Raw genomic sequence first — 21353 nt, 5'->3', positions numbered from 1 at the left:
CTTCCCTCCTCTTCCTCCTTCCCCAGTAGGTCTAATAGTTTCTCCTTGATCAGCTGCAAAAAAAGGGAGGGGGGGTTAAGGTGGGCAGTAGGGAAGACCTTCAGAGGTTCTTTCCAACCCAACATATTCTATGATTCCATGTGGAAGCCCCATCCCTGGAGATGTTCAAGGTCAGGCTTGGTAGAGCCCTGAGCAACCTGACCTAGTTGGAGATGCCCCTGCTTGTAGCGGGGGCTTGGACTAGTCTGAAATTAATTATGGTTTCTGACTGTCAAAGGTACAGCTGGAAATGATACCAGACTAGTGGTGGGACATGAAAAGTGGAGTCACTATAGATGTGTTTATGACTTGGAAGAAGCTAAATAACATAGGCATGTCACAGATTATTATTTCCACCATAAAAGGCAATATAACTAATGATGTGATCATGCATATCACAGCTACTATTACTAGAAGTAGAAACCTTGACATTGTAATGTCTGACAAAGGCTGCCTACATGTGTAAAGGATGACTTTCAAGCAAGGAAGCTTTGTTTAGGCAAGGTAATCTCTAGTCCCTGTTATCTTTCATTTGGTTTGGTAGAAAAGAGTACTAAAATGTTAAGCATACTTTTTTGTCATGACTATTTCTTGCTTCTACTGTAGAACATTATCCAGGAAGTCCCTGCTTATTGCAGGGGGGTTTGACTAGATGACCTTTAGAGGCTCCTTCCAGCCCAACACATTCTATGACTCCACTCCGTTGAGGCCCCATCCCTGCTGATGTTCAAGGTCAGGCTTGATAGAGCTCTGAGGAACCTCACTTAGAGATGTCCCTGCTTCTAGCAGGGGGGTTGGACTAGATGACCTTTAGAGGTCCCTTCCAACCCAACATATTCTGTGCTTCCACATGGAAGCTCCATCTCTGGAGATGTTCAGGGTCAGGCTTGGTAGAGCCCTGACCAACGTGACCTAATTGGAGATGTCCCTGCTTATAGCAGGGGGGTTGGACTAGATGACCTTTGGAGGTCCCTTCCAACCCAACATATTCCATGATTCTCTGCCCTGCCTGCTTGGGCATCCACAAGGCATGGAGCAGCCTCACCCCACACGCCAGGTTTGGAGGACACCCTCCAAAGGATGCAGAGAAGGAGACAATCTTTCCAAGAAAACTACCCGGGGTGCCACAATTCAATTCTACCCGTGAAAAAAAATAAACAACCCTACACCTCAATTTTCAAAATCTATTTGAGGGTTTATTGAGAAGTGTCAGCTAGGTGAGCACCGTTCCCCTTCACAGCCACGTTATTTCCCTGCAGCCCCTGCTGCTGAAGAAGGTGTTTTCAAGGGAAATCTCAGAAAAGCTTGAAAAGTGAGTGTTTTGCTGAAAAACTTGCACTGGGGGAAAATGGAAAAAATCAGAGAGCTGAAAAGTGTGAAGAACTAGGTCAGTTCCTAAGGAAGTGAGGTGGATGCTGGTGGGAACTCCAAGATGCATGGTGGGGATTCAGGACCCTGATGAGCCCAGGAGCACAACTCTGCCCGGGGGCAGGACCACAAGGAGGATTACCCTGAGCAAACGATGGGAAAAATCCATCTCCAGGGGCAAAATTTCATCAGATTTTGGCTAAACCACTGGAGAACAACCGTCGATCCCATCTGCTGGCATCTCAGAGAGTTACAGACACCTTGGCTGAGAACAGAATGAGTTTTAGGTGGGCTGAACCCCACCCTGATGAACCCCTGAGCAGATCAGATCAGCCAAGCAGGTGAGGCATCGTTTTGAAGACATTTTATTCCTTTTCTCCCTGTCTGAGCTGGGTTAAATATCTTGTCATGAGTGGCCGTGAAGATGTTCTGTGTGGGGCACAGTTGGGTGAACCTGTTGGTGCCTCCCCAGATATCCAAGGAGATGAGATCTATCCTAGATTAGATGGTCCTGCTCTGGTAGGGGGGCTGGACTTGATGATCTCCAGAGGTCCCTTCCAACCCCCAGCACTCTGTGACTCCCTGACTCTGTGACTTTGGGCTGGGATGTGCCAAATTTGTTGGGAATTGCTTGTCTCCTTGAATGTTTGCATCCTCCTTGAAACCATCCCAAGCCACCAACTCGTTCTTTGCTGCTATAAAACAGGAGACACGCTTGACTGTTGAGGTCCCTGAGGTCATCTTGGTGCAAACCAGGTGCTCCTCAGCAGCTCGTATCCAGCTGCAGCCCCTCTCCCTGCCTCTGTTTCCCCTTTTCTAAACAAAAATAATGAGCCTGACCCTGCAACACAAAGCCTTCTGCAACCTGGTGATGAAGACTGGGAGGGCAAATGGATGACTGGCAGGGAGGGTGCTCCAGGGAGGGTTCCTTGGGCTCATTTAGGTGAAAAAGTGGGGTGGAAAAGGTCTCAATGGCAGGAAGGTGCAGAGGGCAGCTGGAATCTGCCTCTGTGCTCACAGGGAAGGGCCTGGGGATTTTCCCACCCCCCAGCAGTGGTACAAGGTGCCTGATGGCTGGACTGGGACCCGGGCATTAATTAAAGGTGGTTTTATGAGAGGATGAGCCCAGCGTGCTGCTGGGAGAAGCCCAACTGAGGCTGGGGACAGGGGGCTGCAGCAGGAGGTCCCCAGCCAGCACCCCAAGCTCCAGGGGAGTGGGGGGGGAGCAGCACAGCCCCATGAAGGTGGTGTTTAATTAGCTCCAGGGAGAAGCAAACCTCATTAGCAGGCACCCACACTCTTCAGGGTGCTGAGGAAGCCTGGCTATGGCCATGGCTACCTTGGAAAGCCCTCCTTGATGCAGGGACCTCCTCCCCAGGCTCCAGAGCCGTGACCAAGAGAGCGTTAATGACGTAGCCTCGTTAAAATGGTGGGTTACTATGGGTCAAATGGGGTTAATAACCCACGTGGGCACGTTGGCATGGAGGGTGCTGGCCCAGGACCACCCAGGCTGGCATCGAGGCTGGCAAACCCACCCCCAGCAGAGGAAGGAGGCAAAAGGGGGAGGGTCTTACCTCGTATATATAATCGAAGAGCTCTAGGATAGTGAGGATGCTAGCACCGATAAAAAGCCCCATCTGGCCTCCAATGTCACCTACAAGAGAGGACAACACGTGGCTGGGCTTCACCCCTGGGGTCAACGCTCCTAGAGGCACCCACACCACCACGGTGCAGCTGCCCTGGGTGCTGCTGTCCCCAGTCCAAGGGAAATCCAAGGGGTGACCCTCCCAGGAACACCAACAGCTCCAAGGCTTGAGAAGCATCCCAGGAAGGACGTTGCTGGCCACCAAAGCATCCCTCCTGCTAACGAGGCCGTTGGCTGGAAGCCTAATGAGGATGTGAGCCTAGGAAGCCATCTGTCAGGGAGACAGGAATCCCAGAGCCCAATTCCCAAACTGGCAGGGGGGAGGAGAAAGATGCTGGAGAAGAATTAGGTAACGTCCCCTGGAGCTGAGGAAAAACTCAGACCTGCCAAAAAGAGGACTGGGAGATGGCCTGAATTTTAGAGGAGCATCTCAAGGCTGTCTCTGCTCGAGTGCCCCAGGGAAGGGCTCTGGAGGAGGCTTCCAGGAATCTGCTGGAAGGACAACTGTGGACATGAGATGCTGTGCTCCAGGGAAGACCCATCTCACAGGCTTTGCTGCAGGACCCCTGTGCTCCACCTGTGTTTCTCCCCAGAGCAAAGGCACCAGCAGGTGGAGGGGCTATGGGACCTCCCTCGCTGTGGGTGACCCCGAGGTAGAGGAAGAAAGAGGAAGAAAGGTGCTTAGGGGCAAAGTGCAGTGTCCCTGTCCCAGGGCAGGCTCCCAGCACCCAGCCCCATGAGGTGACCCAGCTCCAGCCTTCCAACAAAGGAGCTACCACACCCTGCAGCCCAGGAGGGACCTGGGGCCTTGGGGTGGCACGTGGAGGGGCTGCAAGGCTGAGTGTGGGCACAGAACACCTCCACCCCCAAACCCAATGGGTCCCACACACCCAAATCTGTAGCTGGCCCCCATAAAGCTTCACCCAGTTTGAGGCTGAGCAACCCAACAACTCCTCCACCTTCTTCATCAAGCTGAGGGGCACCACCCAAAGGCAAAGAGCTCAGGGGCCTGGCTGGAAAGGGGGAAGGATTTGGAGCACATAAGAGGTGATGGGTGGATGGTTTTAAGAGCTGTCCTTCTCCACACACTGTCCTTCTAGCATGAGGAGAACCTCGAAGAACATCCATCACCCTAGGATTTCCAAAGAACAGCGTCCTGGTAGCAAGCAGAGGTGGAGCAGCTCACATTAACCTTCCTCTGGTGACACATGGACTAGCTGTGGTCCCTGGGACATTCCTGGACAGCTTGGTGTTGGAAGGAAAATAAGAGCTGGGGTTGAAAGCCTGCTGGCCAGGCTGGTGTCTGGACCTTGCTGGGAGTCTCAAGGTGATGCACAAAAGCTGTGGACCCACTCACAGCATCTGCCTGTCCCAGAACCACCCAGGGACTCCAGCCCAGGCTCACCCAGACTCCAAACCACCCCCTGATCTCTCCTTACCAAGTAAGGCTGCCACTTCATAGGCTTTCTTCTGCTCAATTGTCTCATAGTTGAGTGCTTCAAAAAATATGTCCAGCACAAGAATATTCTCTCTGTAGAAAGAGGACAACAGCATCAACCCATCAGCCACCAGCAGCCTCGTGTGCTTTGGGAGAAGGAAAAGAAAAAGGACTTTGGGACTTTATTCCCCTCTGTCCTGCCTGCTCTCCTTCCAGGGTCCTCAGCAACCCACAGACACTTGGACTTCCTGGAGGCCACAACCACAGAGCACTGCCAGGACTCTGCAGCCTTAGCAGAAGCTGGAAAATGTTTCCCCAAGATCTCTCAAGCTCTGAGTCCTGGATCTCACTTTGGTGGTAAGAGGAAGAGTCCAAAGGATGCTTAAGATGGAACAACTCTTGATGCCTCCACAGGGCAATAACGTTCCCAGGGCTGGGAGAGGTCTGAGACAGTGTCTGCCTGACGTGCAGAGCCCAGATTTAGGTAGAGAGCAGCCACATCTCAGACAGACCCAGCAAGACTGGGCTCTCCCATCAACATAAGAGGAGTTCTTCCACTTTTTGTGGTGGGTATGGAGAATGCTCATAAAGAAACACCCATGGAAGGAACGTAGAGTTGTCTGGAAACACATCTACTGAGAAGAAAGCAATCTACACCTTATCTCTTCAAGGTTTTCACCCTAACCCTCCATGGAGGACACACCTCTGGTGGGAGAAGGGGGCACTGGCAAGGTCTGGGGTTAGCTCAGGCTGGTTTCAGCAGCCAGTGAGGCTCTGCAGACCCTTTCCCACACGAAGCAAAGGAGATCTGGTTTCCACAACACTCACGAGATATATTTTTCTGACTTGTTGAACTTCTTCTCCAGGTACTTGGCCGAGGTCTTGCTGGGAATCTTGACCATGGAGAGCTCTTTGTTGTATCTGGTCAGGTTACAGGGTGTCCTGCAGATGCAGTAATTGCTGTCCTTCTCAGCAAGCAAACCTGGAGAGGGCCAGAGTCAGGTCTCATGGGGTCAGGACACACAGCGAGGCTGTGCCACCCAGAGAGGGGCCAGAGGAGCTGCAGGGACTCAGCCCTGGCCACTTCTCCCCAGCTTCATTGCACGGCCATCCCCACCACCTCAGGGAGAGGCCTTCTGCTGGAAGCATCTCTACTGCCAGCATCTGCTTTGCAGGGACTCAGCCCTGGCCACTTCTCTCCCACTTCATTGCACAGCCATCCCCAGCACCTCGGGGAGAGGCCTTCTGCTGGAGGCTACACTCTGCTGCCAGCATCTGCTCGGGGAACACGCAGTGATTGGATCTCCTAAATCCAGACCTAGAATGGGTCCCTCCATCCCAAACCCAGCCCCAGAGGAGCTCCCCTCCCACGGATCCTGGAGTTCCCATTATCCTGAGGGTTCCTGTGCTGATGGAGACTCATGTCCCACGTAGAACCAGAAGAAGCTTTATCCCAGGTTGCACCCAGTCCTCTCCACCAAGCTGGGTCACATCAAAACCCATCTCTGGGTTGCAACTGCTCCAGATCACCTCAGTCCCTCCAGCCAGGAGGACACACGACTGCTGGGAGTGCCCCCAGCTTGGGACACCCGTGGTACCCAGAGGTGGCTCCTGGTACTCACCGAGAGCAGGCTCTGCACACTCCTTGTACTGCTCTGGGGTACAGAAGGGAGCATCCCCTGCGTGGAAAGGACACATCCATCCATCAGCAGCCATCAGCCACCAGGAGCTGGGCACTGCCAGCACCACAGGGACCCCCCTGCAGCGAGGTGACCCCGGGCTGGGGGAGATCCCAGCCTCTGCCCCAGCTCTGCCTGCTGTGGGGGGGCTCTTCTTGCAACCACCACCCAAGGGTGCTAACTGGGGGCTCCATAAGGGGCAACCAGCCCCATGTGTGCCCCCCCTCAACTCCTGCCCCTGTCTCAGGGCACTGGGCAAAGCCTCTTAGATCCCTTTTTTTCCCTTGGGGAAAGCTCCTCTCACCCCCTCTCCCTTTCCAGCTCCCCCCGGGGTCCCGGGCAGGGTGGAGGGAGGGGTCCCTGCCCCCCGGGGCACACGGACCTGGCATGTGGACCATTTTGCAGTTGCAGTTCTCCACGATGTAGCGGGTCTCGCAGTCGATCCTGCAAGCTGTGATGCTGTAAACGGGAAAGAAGTCTAAGCCCAGGTCCGCCGAGCGACACTCGCCCCAGGGGGGTGGCAGGTACGTCAGCTGCAAGAGAGGGAGGAGGGGGCATCAGGGGACGTGGGGATCATCTCCCTCCTCTGGCCCCAGAGGAGCCCCCAGAGCACAAGTTCAAGGCTGTCTGTAAGGAGGGGACCGACCCGCGGCGGGGCTCGGGCCAAGGGAGAGGATTGAAGAAGTTCTCGGGCTCCAGAAGCTGCTGTGGCTCCTCCAACCTGGCATCTCCACGGGCAGAGCTGCAGCAGGATGGGGAGCTGGGGATATGCAGCACCAGAGGGTCTCCAAGAGCAGCTCTGTGGGCCACCAGGAGAACCCTGCCCAGGCAGAGACCGGAGGGGAGGCTCTGACCTACCAATCATCTGACATGGGTGAGAACAAACACCAGGTGACCTCCAAAGGTCCCTTCCAACCCAAACCATTAGTGGCTTAAGGTAGAAAAGGGGAGATTTAGGTTAGACACTAGGAACAAGTTCTTCAATAGGAAGGTGATGGATCACTGGAAGAGGTCACCCAGAGAGGTGGTGGAGGCCCCATCCCTGGGGACATTCAAGGTCAGGCTGGATGAGGCTCTGAGCAGCTTGACCTAGTTGGAGATGTCCCTGCTTATTGCAGGGGACTACATGACCTTTGGAGGTCCCTTCCAACCCAAGCATTCTATGATTCTGTGGGGTCCTTGGCAATGGCAACCAGCTTTAACCTCCAAACTGTGGCACCCCACGCCACTCATGGGGACAATGCAGACAGTGCTGGTGGCACTGAGGAGCAGAGAATGGTGGCACTGAGACCCTGGCAAGAGCTGTGACTGCTCTGATGTGAGCAAAGCTTCACATCTGCCCCACTCCCTTCTCCAGGCACTGTTCTTGATGAGAACTGCAGCAGACCACAACCCTCAGAGAGGTGCCAGGGACTTGGGAAGCACGTGGGAAAGACCCAGAACAGTTCAACAACTAGAGACTGCTCCAGAGGGTGAAAAACGCCAGCAGAAGGGTGTGCAGGTGCCACAAGGAGCCTCCAAAGCTTCATGGAGAGCTGGCTCTGCTTGGAGTGGTGCCACCACGGGAGATGGTGCTGGGCTGAAGAGCTGCACCTCTCTGCAGCCCCAGACAACCCAGTCACGTCCTTTTCATGCTCAGGAGAGTGGTGAGACCCTGGCATGGGTTGCCCAGGGTGGTGGGTGAGGCCCCATCCCTGGGGGTCTTTAAGGCCAGGCTGGAGGAGGCTCTGGGCAGCCTGATCTAGTGGGAGGTGTCCCTGCTCATGGCAGAGGGGTTGGAACTGGGGGATCCTTGTGGTCCCTTCCAACCCTGACAGATTCTGATCTGTTGTAGCAGAGGACTTTAGAGCCCTAATGGCTCAATGGGTGGACTTGATGATCTTGGAGGTCCCTTCCAACCTAAATGATTCTATGATTCTATGATTCTAGAGCCAGACATGTGTTCTCCACCCTCCTAGCCCCCAGTGCTGCTGAGGAACCTGTCCTCTCCTCCCCACCTCACACACCACCTCGCCCGAAGCTCCCGAGCTGCTCCGCTCGGCGCTGGGGCAACACAAACCCTTCTGCTGGCACCACCTGGGCCCCAGCAGGACTCCACAACCCCCCCCAGCAGCCTTCATTCAGAGCACAGAACACACTGGAGGGAAACCAGCCCCTCCCTGGCCCTCGTGGCCAAATCCACCTCGTTCCTCTCCTGCCTGCAGCTCGGCAGCCTGGCCCATTTCTCCTCGCTGAATTCTCTGCGCTCCTCTTTGCTGGAGAGCAGAAAATAGCATCCCCTGCCCCCTCCTCCCTGGTGTTTGAAAGCAGGGGCCAATTTGCTGGGCTTTGCTCCCAAACAGAACGTTTCGTGCTGGCAAAGCTCGCTGCCTGAACGAAAACAGGCCTGGAAAAAACAGAGCAACATTAATCACGTCCTAAAATAAACAGGTCCACACGTTCTCAGCACAGGGCTTCATGGCAAGGCTCTCCAGGGCTGCCCCTGGGCCTCTGCTGGAGGGGTGGCCAGCAGGTGGAGTGAGGTGATTCTCCTGCTCCACCCCACTCTGGTGAGACCTCACCCAAAGGACCGTGTCCAGCTCTGGAGCCCCCAACACAAGGATGTGGATCTGCTGGAGTGGGGCCAGGAGGACCATCAAGATGGTCAGAGGGCTGGAAATCCTCTCCTGTGAGGCCAGGATGAGAGAGTTGGGATTGTTCAGCCTGGAAAAAAGAAGGCTCCAGGGAGAGGTTCTGGTGGCCTTCCAGTATCTGAAGGGGGTATTGAAGAAAGATGGGGAGGGACTTAGACAAGGGCTTGTAGGGTAATGGGTTCAAACTGGAAGAGGGGAGATTTAGATTAGAAATTAGGGAGAAGTTCTTCACTCTGAGGGTGGTGAGACCCTGGCCCAGGTTGCCCAGGGAAGCTGTGGATGCTCCATCCCTGGAGGTGTTCAGGACCAGGTTGGATGGGGCTTTGAGCAGCCTGCTCTAGTGGGAGGTGTCCCTGCCCATGGCAGGGGGTTGGAACATGTCCGAGGTCTCTTCCAACCCAACCCATTGTGTGATTCTGATTCTGCACGTGGGAAATGGAGGAGAAAAGAGACAAGCACGAAGTGGTGGCACGTTGCAGATGCTGCTGGATGAATCCCCCCAGGAATCCTTCAGGCCTGGGCCTGGGTTAACCATGACAACACCACCAGTGTGGTGAGGAGATCCTTCACTTCAGAGGGTGCTCCTTCCCCGTGGGGCTGGATGCTCTCAGCTCAGCCAAGTCCAAGTAATTCCTCCTCAAGGTCCTCCCAAAGGACAGACCTGAGAAAATCTCCAACCCCACCCTCACAGGGGGTCTCCATGTGATGGTGAACCCCAACTCCCTTCTCCTGCCAGCACCCTCCCTGCTCTCAAGTGCCACCAAGCCAGGAACCTTTGCAGTGATGTTCAGCTCTGTGTCCTGCTGTCCACGTGCAGGGGAAGGGGGTGCTGGCACCACCCCTGGGTGCCCGGGCTGCCCTCTGAGGGACCCGAGCTCTGGCACTCCCCAAGTCTGCTCCAACCCACGCTGCTGCTCGAGCTGCTCTGAGCAGTGACAGGCACCAAGGGCTCTGCTGGGGGGTCCCATCTGAGCAGCAGATGATGGCCACAGCAGGTGACAGAGGGATGCCATCTGCAGGGACCAGCTGAGACGTTCAGGGGAAGAAAAAAACACCCTTCCCCAACGATCTGGGCATCCTCCAAGAACCAGGTCTGCACAGGGGAGGGTTTGAAAGCTGGCAGCCAATCGACACCTTGGCATGGAAATATCAAGAGGGGCTTTGTGAGAAGAGCAAAGTGCTGTTTGCAGGGGAGCTTTGCTCGTTTGCTTTGCACTCGTGAGATAATAGAGCACCAGATGCCATCATTTAGTCATCCACGGTGGAGAAAGGGACCCATATGCTGCACGTTGTATGACAAAGGAGGATAAATAATTGCTGTCTCAGATGGTATCAGCTCTCTTCCAAGCCCAGCCACACAGACATCTTTTCAAGGCCTTTCAATTTTATTCCCAAAGTAGGCGATGAGATCAGAAAAATGAAGGAGTTGAGATCAGATGTTCTGCACACCAGCGCTGGTGAACCCCAGCCCCATGTCCACGGGGGGTGCCTGGCCTCAGGGAGTCATTAAACCCTCATCAAGGCAACCTCATTAATTGAGCTACAGCCCATTTTGTAGCCAGGAGCACGAGCACTGACTCAATCCCAGGGTTTGTGTCTCCTCACAGGTTCCTTGGGGATCTGCTGCCACGTGCCAGGACTTCTGCTCTGAATTGATGGTATTTAAGAGGAGAAGAAGCCCCTGGGAGCGTTTGACACGGGTGGAGGTTTTCTCCCTCTGCAGTATGAGGGCTCTGCCTGTTTCAGAGTAGAACATCTCACGGCTGGGACTGACAGGAGACCCCAGGGAAGCTCAAGTTTGCTTTCTTTTTAAAGGATATTTCCCCAGGGAAGCTCCCGGGGCAGAGCCTGGTGGGGTGGGACAGGGGCACCTTGGGGCTGCCTTGGCCTGTATCAATCCTGGCCCCTCCTGTCTCTCCAGCACAGAGCCAGGAAGGGTGGGAAAGAGCTCTGAGATCTTCAAGTCCAACCATCAACCCAACACTCCCATCACCACTAAACCATCTCCCCACGCGCCACCTTAACCCGTGTTCTGACGCCCTCCAGGGCTGGGGACTCCCCCACCTCCCTGGGCAGCCTGGGCCAAGGCCTCACCACTCTGCCAGGAGAGAAATTCTTCCTGAGATCCAACTGAAACCTCCCCTGGGGCAACTTCAGCCCATTGCCCCTTGTCCTATTGCTGGTTCCTTGGGAGCAGAGCCCAACTCCCACCTCGCTCCAGGCTCCTGTCAGTCGCTGTGCAGAGCCAGAAGGTTTCCCCTGAGCCTCCTCTGCTCCAGACTAAACCCCCCCAGGTCCCTCAGCTGCTCCTCACAAGCCATGTTCCCCAGACCCCTCCCCAGCTTCACTGCCCTTCTCTGGACCCGCTCCAGCCCCTCCAGGTCTTTCTGATCCTGTGGTGCCCAAAACTGACCCCAGTGCTCAAGCTGTGGCCTCCCCAGTGCCCAGCCCAGGGGCACAATCACCTCCTCCTCCTTCTGCCCACCCTGTTTCTGATCCAAGCCAGGATGTTGGTGGCCTTCTTGGCCACTGGTCACCCTCTGGCTCATCTCCAGCCAGCTGCCCACCAGCACCCCCAGCTCCCTTTCCACCGGGCCCTTCCCCAGCCTGGAGAGTTGCCTGCCCTTGCTGTGACCCAGGTGAGGGAGCAGGGGCTTCCTGCTGCTGGCCATGCCTCCCAGCAGAGCCCCAAGGTGTGTTGGCTGCAACCAAAGTGTCTCCAGAGCCAGGGGACCAACGCCAGGACCCCCTGTGCTCCCCCTGGCTGCTCCGGAGGCAGCTCTGCAGCCAGCATCCAGCAGGAGCAGCACGGGGGAGGATTCTCTGCTGCTTCCTCATGGGCAAGATTTTGGAGACAAATAGAGTTGGACCCTCCAATGAGCAAGTCAAGGAATACTCCTCTCCAAGGGGCTCATCAAGGGCTGTTCCCTGGAGCCTCTCTGGTAATTACAGCTGGAAATTGCTTCTCTCGTGCTCTGTAATTTGTAATCAGAGGCAAACTCTCGACTGATCAGCAGCCAGCTACTGATGTGGGACCTCTCCAGAAGGAGAAGGGACATCACCAGGGACCAGGCTCTGCAGAGAACATGGGAGCCCCATTTCCCACATCCTGCCTCAACATCCAAAGGTGATATGGTCCCAGGAAAGCTCCTTTCCCAGGTGGTTTTGGTGAGCAGGCACCAACGTACCAAGTGTTCTCCTGACCTTTTATTTCCAATTATCTCTGGAGGCAGGTGCCCTGTCACCATCTCTGGATAGAGAAGATGCTATCCAGAGCTGGGTTGGATTTTCCCTTTCAAATCACAGAACCACAAAATAGAATCACAGTAGACTCATTAAGGTTCCAAAAGGACGTCCAAGATCATCAAGTCCAACCATCAACCCAACACTCCCATGGCCACTAAACCATGTCCCCAGGTGCCACCTCCACACGTGTTTTGAACCCCTCCAGGGCTGGGGACTCCCCCACCTCCCTGGGCAGCCTGGGCCAAGGCCTCACCACTCTGCCAGGAGAGAAATTCTTCCTCAGATCCAACTGAAACCTCCCCTGGGGCAACTTCAGCCCATTGCCTCTTGTCCTATTGCTGGTTCCTTGGGAGCAGAGACCAACCCCCACCTCACTCCAGGCTCCTGTCAGGAGCTGTGCAGAGCCAGAAGGTCTCCCCTGAGCCTCCTCTTCTCCAGACTAAACCCTCCCAGGTCCCTCAGCTGCTCCTCACAAGCCATGACTGCACATGACCTGTTGCACCTTGCAGTGGAAGACTCAGACCAAGGTGCCAAACTCTTCCTCAGGGTTTCCTGCCCTGAAGGGCAATGGAGCTGGGTCCCAAGTTTCTTCCCTCCAGCCCCCGTGGCTTCTCCCTGGCAAACCACTCCAATCCCTGCTCCTTTTCCTTTCCCACCTTGACACAAGAGTCTCCAGCCCCCTGGGATGGACGCAGTGGTGAACCCATCCATAAGAACATCCCTCCTTAACCCCCTCCTCGCCAAACCGGGGCTGCAACCCCCAGCAAAACCTTCACATCCAAAGTGCTTGACCCCAGAGAGCTGCTCGAGCAACTCATCTTAGACACATGAACATCTGAATTTCCTGCCCAGGGTGCTCAGGAGGCCACAGCATCCCCTGGGGGGTTGTCCTGGGGAGCACCATCCTCCACAAGGAGCAGTGCCACAGAGCATGGCCAGGTCAGCCACGACCATGGAGGAGATGTTCACTGGAGTCCTCTGCAGCCCCTCCTGGCTGTCTCAGCCAGAAGATGCTCATTTAGGGTTGGCTTCTAGAAATTCAGCCTTCAGCCTCTAATTGAGGTTGACAAACTCGTGTCCTCACGCTTTCACAATCGTTAATGCTTAATTAATGAATGCAATGCTGTTGGAATTCTCTTGATCCTGGCTATGAGGGACTCTGACAATCATAGACTGGCAGGTGCCAAAAAGGAAAGGAACAACTTGACCTGTCTGCTCACAGGCAGGATGGATCTTGCTTGCCCACAACACAAGGGAAGGGTGGGACCATCCAGCTTCCTCCTGGCACCCAGCCTGCTGCTAACTGCCAACATCTGTCTGCAGCTGGAAAGGTCTTTAAAAAGGATTATTTGAAGTGTATCTCTATTTTTCTCTGCACATTTCATTTTATGTGGTAGGAAAGACATGGAAAGGTGGCAGAGATGTCTCCAGCACGAGGTTGGGGCAGCTGGAGCCCAGTTTGGGCTGGGATGAGCCCCACTTTGGGGACGTATCCTGCACTGACTCAGCTCCAGGTTCCAGCTCAGCCCCTCTCCTGCCTCCTCCATGTGTGGGTGCCCACCTAGTGCCACCAAACTTCAGTCAGGGAGCAGCAGGGAGCTGTGACCCCCCCCCGAACATCTCCAAATCTCCATGGGGTGTCTTTGCATTTGCTCCAAATGAAATAATAACCAGCAACCTCTGTTCTTTAATGAGACATCAAATAGCATCCACTTAATAGAATTTCAATCCCAGGCAGCTTTAGCACTTGTAAAACATTTCACAAGCTCGTTGCACACACAGCTCCTGCCACCATCTCCCAGTTAATGATGTGGAAGTTGTCTGTTTGCTGGTTCCCTCTGCACGGCTGCTCCTTCCCATTTGCTCCCTTCCTAAGCACCAAAGAAGTCGTCTTTAAGGACAAGAGCTTAACCCTTCCAGCACCTGGAAGGTATCTGGGGATTTAGGCAGCCCAGGTGGTGCTGGAGGTGAGGGAGCAGCAGAAGAAAAATAGGACTGGGTCCCTGTTTCATAGAATCCCAGACTGGTTTGGGTGGGAAGGGACCTCTCAAGGTCACCTTGTCCAACCCCCTGCAGGGACAGGGACACCCCCAGCTAGAGCAGGGTGCTCAGAGCCCTGGCCAACCTCCCCGGGGATGGTTCCAGGGATGGGGCAGCGACCACCTCTCTGGGCAGCCTGGGCCAGGGGCTCAGCACCCTCAGTGTCAAACATTTCTTCCTTCCCTCTAGTCTAAAAATCCCCTTTTTAGTTTAAACCCAGCACCCTCCTTGGCATATCCAGAGGCAGCCAAACGTCCCCTCTTCATTCTGCTGGGCACCACTGGCTGTATTGTTGGACCACACTGGCCAAGCTCTTACAGAGCTGCTCAATTTGAGGGTTGTCTGGTGGGAGCTGGACCTTCTGAAACTCTCCTGTCCTGGGTGGGCAGCTTTCTACCTTCTAAATAAAATCCTTTCATCCACGTAGTATGATAGAGGGCCCAGAGGAGCACCCAGAGCACCACTTCACCAACATCCCTGTTGTCTTCTCCTCCTGACCTCCCTCCTAAACGAGCACTTTGAAGCCAACCTGACTCGGTCCCATCATTTTCCTCCAAACCCATTTTCTTCTGCAGCCTTTTACAGGCAGGCTGATTCACTCCTAATGCAGTTTTTTTTTCCAAGCAAAACCACTCGGCTGCCCTACAAAAAGAGCCCTGCAATTGTTTTCCTGCCTCTCCTGCTCTGAACCACTCCTGTGCAATGATGTTTTCTACGTGGCTGGCCACCACTGCCTGCCAGTTTTGCTGCTTCTTGCTGAATTAATTCAGTCTCTGATGCTACACTGGAGGAAATCAACTGGGAGAGTGTGTGGGATTGAGGGAAAGGGAGAGAAATCAGAGAGTGACTGTTTTTCCAGGAGGAGGTGTAAGACTGTAGGTAGAAGATGCTCCGAGCGAGGGTTAGGAAACAGGGGAAATACTATTTAATTGCTCCTAATTTCCAAATGTCACTGCCTACACCCTGTCTGGGAAGATGGGTTTCAAGAGATTGCTGCCAGACCCCGAGCCCCATCTTCCTGCCTCTGTAATTACACTTTTGCTACCACAGTTGTTGGGAGCTGATGCTCTTTGTCCCATGGAAGCATTACGAGGGGATGAGTCTCCAAGGCACACTAGAGCTCTATTAAACAATACTGCTCCATCTTCCAACCTGTTGCTTAATTGAAGCCTCTTAAATTTTTACTGCCACGTTGGCAGAAATGGCCATTTTTAGTGTGCTCTTCATCTTCTCTAAGGTGCTGAGCTGGTGGTGCAGCGTGGAGCAGCCGGGCTGGGGGTGGGACACTCTCTGATCCCATCCTCTATAGGAGAGGAGCTGGGAAAAGGGGATTTAGAGGAGCCCAGCCCGGGGGGATTTCTCCCTCTCCAGGGGATCAGCCCTCTGAGAGACTTCCAGCCTGTGCTGTGGCCCAGGGCAGGGGGACAGGGCATGCTGCAGCCTCCACGTGAGGTCTGGAGAGGCAGGAGGTCGCCAGGCTCACCCAGAAGAGGCAGGAAAAGGGAAGGATTGAGCTGGATCCCTCCAAAGGGAGGAGCAGTGGGGGCTGAAGGGCACTGCCCTGCACGGGGGGGTCCTGCCCTCTCTTGGGACCCATCTGGGGGGTGCCAGCAGAGCGTGCCCTGAGCCAGCTCTGCACAGCTCAGGGCTTTGCCCATTCATGAGGAAACAAACCTTATTCATTAGGCTCAGGAATTGCCATGGAAACTGCAGGAGCATCTCTGGCTGCAGGGCACAGCAGGGACCACGGCCAGACCCCCCCGTGTGCAGCCCCCAGACACCAGCAGCCATGGGCTCCAGGGCCATCCAAACCTCCCCAGCTCCCTTCAGGTCCCATCGCCCCCAGGCACGGCTGTGGGGCACAGAAACTCACCCAGGGAGGATGGAAAGACCCCTTGGACTCTGCTCTGGTGACACCCCATACTGTGTCCAGGTCTGGTGTCCCCACCAGCAAAGGGACAGAGATCTGCTGGAACGAGTCCAGAGGAGGCCACAAAGATGGTCCAGGGGCTGGAGCATCTCTGCTCTGAGGATGGGCTGAGGGCACTGGGGTTGTTCAGCCTGGGGAAGAGAAGACTCTGGGGGGACCTTAGAACTGCCTCCAACACCTGAAGGAACCTCCAGGAAGGCTGGAGAGGGACTTTTCCCAAGAGTGCCCAGCGACAGGACCAGGGGAAATGGTTTAAACTGCAGGAGAGCAGGTTTAGGCTGGATCTTAGGAAGAAGTTCTTCAGTGTGAGGGGGGCCAGGCGCTGGAGTAGATTGCCCAGAGAGGTTGTGGAAGCCAATCCCTGGAGGTGTTCCAGGCCAGGCTGGATGAGGCCTTGAGCAGCCTGGTCTGGTTGAGAGGTGTCCCTGCCCAGGGCTGGGGGTTGGAGGAGATGATCTCTGGGGTCCCTCCCAACCTCAGCCAGTCTGTGACTCTCTAAAGTCACCCACAGAGGATGTTTTCCATTGTCCTCCACCAAGACACTCTCAATTTAATTGCAGCTGTCCATGGCACATTGTCTTCTGCTGCTCTGTCTCCTGAGTCGCTTTAGGGACCTCAGTCCTGGCTCCTCTTACACCTCAGGGGATCACTTTGGTCTGAGATTTCAGACAGAAAGCATCTTCCTTCAGCCATGAGTCCCCAGCAAAGAATCAGCTTGGCCTATAGGACCCAACAGCCACATCTGGTGGGGGAAACCTCTCACTGGCATCACCCTGGCAGACCCCACACAACCAACCATACAAGAGTGAAGTCCTTGGGATGCTACTAAAGCAAAGCCTTGACAATGCAGCCCCCAAACTGGTAAACATGCCCTGAAAATGCTGCTCTGCAGGAGCTTCACTGCTGCAGAACGTGGAGCAGAGCTGCTGCTGTTCCCTTTTCTTTCCCAGACTGACAACTCATTTTAAAAGGAGATTTAAGGAGCTCACGCCCCATCACGGAGCTGGAGTTGGCTTTTGACAAGGGGCTTTGGGAAAGCTCTTGGTATAAAGATCCAGGATTTACTGCCCCAGCACCAAGGTGTGAGTCCTCACTCATGCCAAGCAGCTGCCTGCCTGGGAAGGCAGGAGATGAGTAAGGAAAGCCCAGAAAAGACTCTTATCTCCAGGCTGGGATGGGGGATGAAGGGATGGGTTTGAGCATGACCACATGGTGGGTAGTAACAGAGCCAAAAGTAAAGCCAGAGGCCTCTAAACCAGCCCCAAATAAACCCCCTCCAGCCCACAGCTCATCTTTGGCTCTGCTCCAAAGCACCTCTGCCCAATCCCACCCCTCTTGCTTTCAAAGGGCCTATTAATTACCACCAAGGCTGCTCTGAGCCCCCACCAGACCTTCTCTTTGTCTTTATTTCTGCTCCTCTCAGCTGGGGAATCGTTTCATTTCTGTTTCATGGGGTAAACTCCATGGTTTAGGACTCCAACAACTGCACTCAGTCCTGGGGGTGATCATAGAATCACTGTGGTTGGAAAGGACCTCTAGGATCCTCAAGTCCAACCTTCATCCCAGCATCTCCCTAACCAAGTGCTGCATCTACTCGTTGTTTGAACCCCTCCAGGGATGGGGACTCCACCACCTCCCTGGGCAGCCCCTTCCAGTGCCTGACCACTCTCTCAGGGAAGAAATTCTTCCTCACATCCAATCAAAACCTCCCCTGGGGCAACTTGAGGCCATTTCCTCTCGTCCTATCCTCAGTAATTTGGGAGAACAGACCAACACCAGCAAAGTCTTTTCTACCCATTGCTTGGACTTGTTGAGGGAGCAGCACGTGCCTGCCCCAGATGTAGAGATTTAAGTAGAAAACCCCCAAAAGACTAAATCAGGGCTCTGAATAAAAGATGTGCATTCAGGGCTTGAGAAGGTGGGTGATGCCTGGCTGGCCCCCGTGGGGTAATTAGGGGAGGCAGTAGCATGTCTATGCTCTAATTGTTGTAATTAGCTTAAAAAATGACTTTATGGAGAGGAGGAACCAGGGTAGGCAGCTGAATGCTCTCCAGGCAGGCAGCTTGAAGAGCCCTTGTGGTCTCCTGGGGAAAGGTGTCACACCCCATGGTGGAATTCTGGATCATTACAGCATGGCCCCAAGCAGAAATGTGCCCTTCCCTCCCCCAGCAAACCTGCACAAGAGGGGACAGGCTGGAGCTCAGAGACCCCCAGATCTGTTCTTCTTGTCACCTTCTACATCTTCCCTGCCTGGCAGGAGGTGGGGACAGATGGGCTTTTCCCTTCTCTCTAAGCTGGTTGTCTTCCTGATAGGAAATCTCATTTTTTAATAGAAACCATGAAACAGTCAGTGGTGCCAATGGGACGGGGCAGATTTACAGCAGCTGTCTTCAGAGTCTCCAGCATTTACACTCTTCCTGCCTTCAAAGTCCCTGAGATCCTGGCTGCAGGCTCCAGCTCCCAAATCCTGCTGCAGCTGAGCTGTTTGAGGAGGACAAATCTCTCCAATGACCCCTCCTGCTGCCAGGCCAGCTCGACTGGAGGTGTTGCCAAACCCTTCCAGCCCCACCCCCTGCCCAGTGCTGCCTGCCTGCACCAGAAGTGCCACCTGAAGGGCTGGTGATGCCCATCCCCACCTCCAGCCTCAGCATCTCCGTGGTTTGTCTCTCCCTGGAGCTTTTGTGGTCTTGCCAAGGGGGTGTTGATCCCACCAGAGGTGGTTCTTAGAGCTGATGATTCTCTAAACAGAAATCCTGCTCCTTGCTGCTGAGATAAGAGCAGAGGGCAGCCCTGGAAGGCAAGGGCATGCTGGGCATGGAAATGCAAGACCCCAACACAGGATCTTCTGCTCTGACACCTGCTGCTAGAATAGTTTGGCTTGGAAGGGACCTCCAAAGGACCTAGAATCACAGAATGGTTTGGGTGGGAAGGGACCTTTCAAGGTCATCCAGTCCAACCCCCTGCAGGGACAGGGACACCCCCAGCTAGAGCAGGGTGCTCAGAGCCCCGGCCAACCTCACCTGGGATGGTTCCAGAGATGGGGCAGTGACCACCTCTCTGGGCAGCCTGGGCCAGTGTTCCACAAATGAGTAGGCTTTAAATGGAATGAATCACTCAGAGTTACAACAACGTCATGAAGCAGCTGTGGAGTGAGGTGAGGACTTTGGGGACTCCTGGAAGGGCTTGTGGCAAAGGTGAGGGCATGAGAAATGCCCATGTTGGGTTTCCAAAACCCATTTCTGCTCTGGACTTCAACAGCTGGTGCCTCAGCCCTCACAGAGCTCTTTGCCTTCACCCTTACTAAGGTGTTACAGTCCAGGCCAGAGCTGCTGATCTTCTCCAGCCCACCAGACACGACCTGACAACAGCAAAACGTTTCTCTGCTTTAACTGAGAAGTTTCCACCCCATGCTCACCCACCAGGGAGTGGGCAAACACCATTTGTTGTCTCCTGGATGGTGAGAGAGCAGCGTGCCAACGTGCAGGAGGGAAGATCTCCACCCAGGCTTGCTGAAATGCAGCAGCTTCAGGTGCCTTTTGGTACCTGGTGGCCATGGAGAGATGCCCTAAGGATGTAGTTGATGGTGAATTCCATGTGTGTTGCTTTGAGCTGAAGTGTAGCAGCTGTGGCTCTGATCTCCACAGAGGTCTGAAGCAGAGCAGATCCTCCAAGAGCTGCTGTTCACCTTCCTTGACTCAATTTGTGGCTCATTTTGGGGTGGTTGGAAGAGCAGGGAGGAAAACAAGCGAGGCAATCATAGATTCATAGAATGTCTGGGCTGGAAGGGACCTTCAGAGGGCATCTAGTCCAACCCCCCTGCTATAACCAGGGACATCTCCAACTAGATCAAGCTGCTCAGAGCCTCATCCAGCCTGACCTTGAATGTCCCCAGGGATGGGGCCTCCACCACCTCTCTGGGCAGCCTGTTCCAGTTGATCCATCGCCCTCATATTGAACTTTTTCCCAACATCTAACCCAAATCTGCCCTTTTCTAGCTTAAAGCCATCACCCCTCGTCCTGTCACCCCAAACCCTTGGGAATAGTCCCTCCCCTGCTTTCCTGCAGGCCCCTCTCAGGTACTGGAAGGTTGCTAGGAGGTCCCCCTGGAGCCTCCTCTTCTCCAGGCTGAACAGCCCCAACTCCCTCAGCCTGTCCTCACAGCAGAGCTGCTCCAGCCCTCGCAGCATTTCTGTGTCTCCAACGGTCTCCAATGAGGCAGGAGGGCTGGCAACAAAAGCAGGGGGCCAAGCTGGGGGAGAAAATGCTTCTGCTGGCCAGCTCTGAGATGCCTCATCAGGATTTGAGTCTGCTGATGCTATAACACATCACCCCCATCGATGGGCCACCACGGGGACTCGGGGAGGGTGCTGCACCCCGGGCCACCAGCACCTCCCCATGGTGTATCCTGAATAATGTGACTATTTCTGTGTGCCCTGAAGGGGTTCATGCTGATCTACAGGATGAAACACTCTCCCCTGGGCTCTTCTTACAGCCACAGAGTGTGAGAGCCTTTTGGCAAAGAGCATCCTTCCTCAGGGGGTTGGAAGGTGCCCAACGCATCGAGTGGCTCCTACAGCTGGACCATAACCATGGAAGAGCAAGGCAGAGGAATTCCCAGAGTCCATGGGCCTTCTGCAGCCTGAAGGACAAGGACAGTAGCTGGAAAAGCTGCTACCCTCCTCCCAACCCATTTGAAGCAAGGCAGAAAACCAGCTTTTCATGCTGAAGGTGCCCCTCAAGGGGCAGCAGCACGGAGCAACCCCTCACACGGACCCCCCAGAGGGATCTTGGTGTGCAACTGGAGCTTAGGACTTACCCTTTGCTCTTGGGTGGCCACGAAGGTCTGGAATCCAGGGGCCACCCCAAAGCCCAGCTCCTGGACAAAGGGTGGCTCAGACTGGCTGTGGATCTGGACCTTGACTCCAGCTTCGAACGTTGTCTCCTCTGGAAGAAGAAGAGGGAGAGTCAGTGGGCTGTGGTGGTGGGATGGGGTCCACCTTCCCTTGCCCCACCAAGGAAAAGGGTATCTGGTAGATCTGTGCTGCTCCAGAGCAGGAGATGAGCAGTTGGGGGTTCTCCACCTGCCCGAGGAGACCTCTGGGTGTGGAGGAAGGAAACCCAGCAGCAGAACACACCCAGGACTCAGCCCAAATCCCCACTGCTGCCCACTGGGACCCAGCCCATCCCCAGGCTCCTGGTCCTTACACTGCTGCCTCCCCCAAGGGCTCACCCTGCCTCTACCACAGGGATCCATGATTCCTCCAGCTTGGTCCAAGCTAGAGAGAAAACAGGAGGGGCCATCTGCTTTCCAGCTGATATTCAGTTATGGGAGGCA

The 21353-nt window shown here is 54.8% G+C and overlaps 1 protein-coding gene across 1 annotated transcript in view; it reads right to left on the bottom strand.

The window, feature by feature from the left end:
- Positions 1-5: 5 nt before the first annotated feature.
- The window catches only part of LOC103780586 (acid-sensing ion channel 2), a gene marked incomplete at both ends in the record, with an annotated part of 45472 nt that continues 24124 nt past the window's right edge, over positions 6-21353 (bottom strand). The window contains 7 exons of the mRNA XM_008948276.1: positions 6-53; positions 2982-3061; positions 4492-4583; positions 5319-5472; positions 6113-6169; positions 6552-6702; positions 20835-20962. Of these exons, the coding sequence (XP_008946524.1) occupies positions 6-53; positions 2982-3061; positions 4492-4583; positions 5319-5472; positions 6113-6169; positions 6552-6702; positions 20835-20962 (710 nt within the window). The remainder of the gene's footprint in view (positions 54-2981; positions 3062-4491; positions 4584-5318; positions 5473-6112; positions 6170-6551; positions 6703-20834; positions 20963-21353) is intronic.

The sequence above is a fragment of the Merops nubicus genome, unplaced genomic scaffold, assembly GCF_000691845.1.
Source record: "Merops nubicus isolate BGI_N331 unplaced genomic scaffold, ASM69184v1 scaffold17439, whole genome shotgun sequence".
NCBI lineage: Eukaryota > Metazoa > Chordata > Aves > Coraciiformes > Meropidae > Merops > Merops nubicus.
Note: the sequence above shows the minus strand (reverse complement) of the source record. Positions and strands in the feature narration are given on the sequence as shown.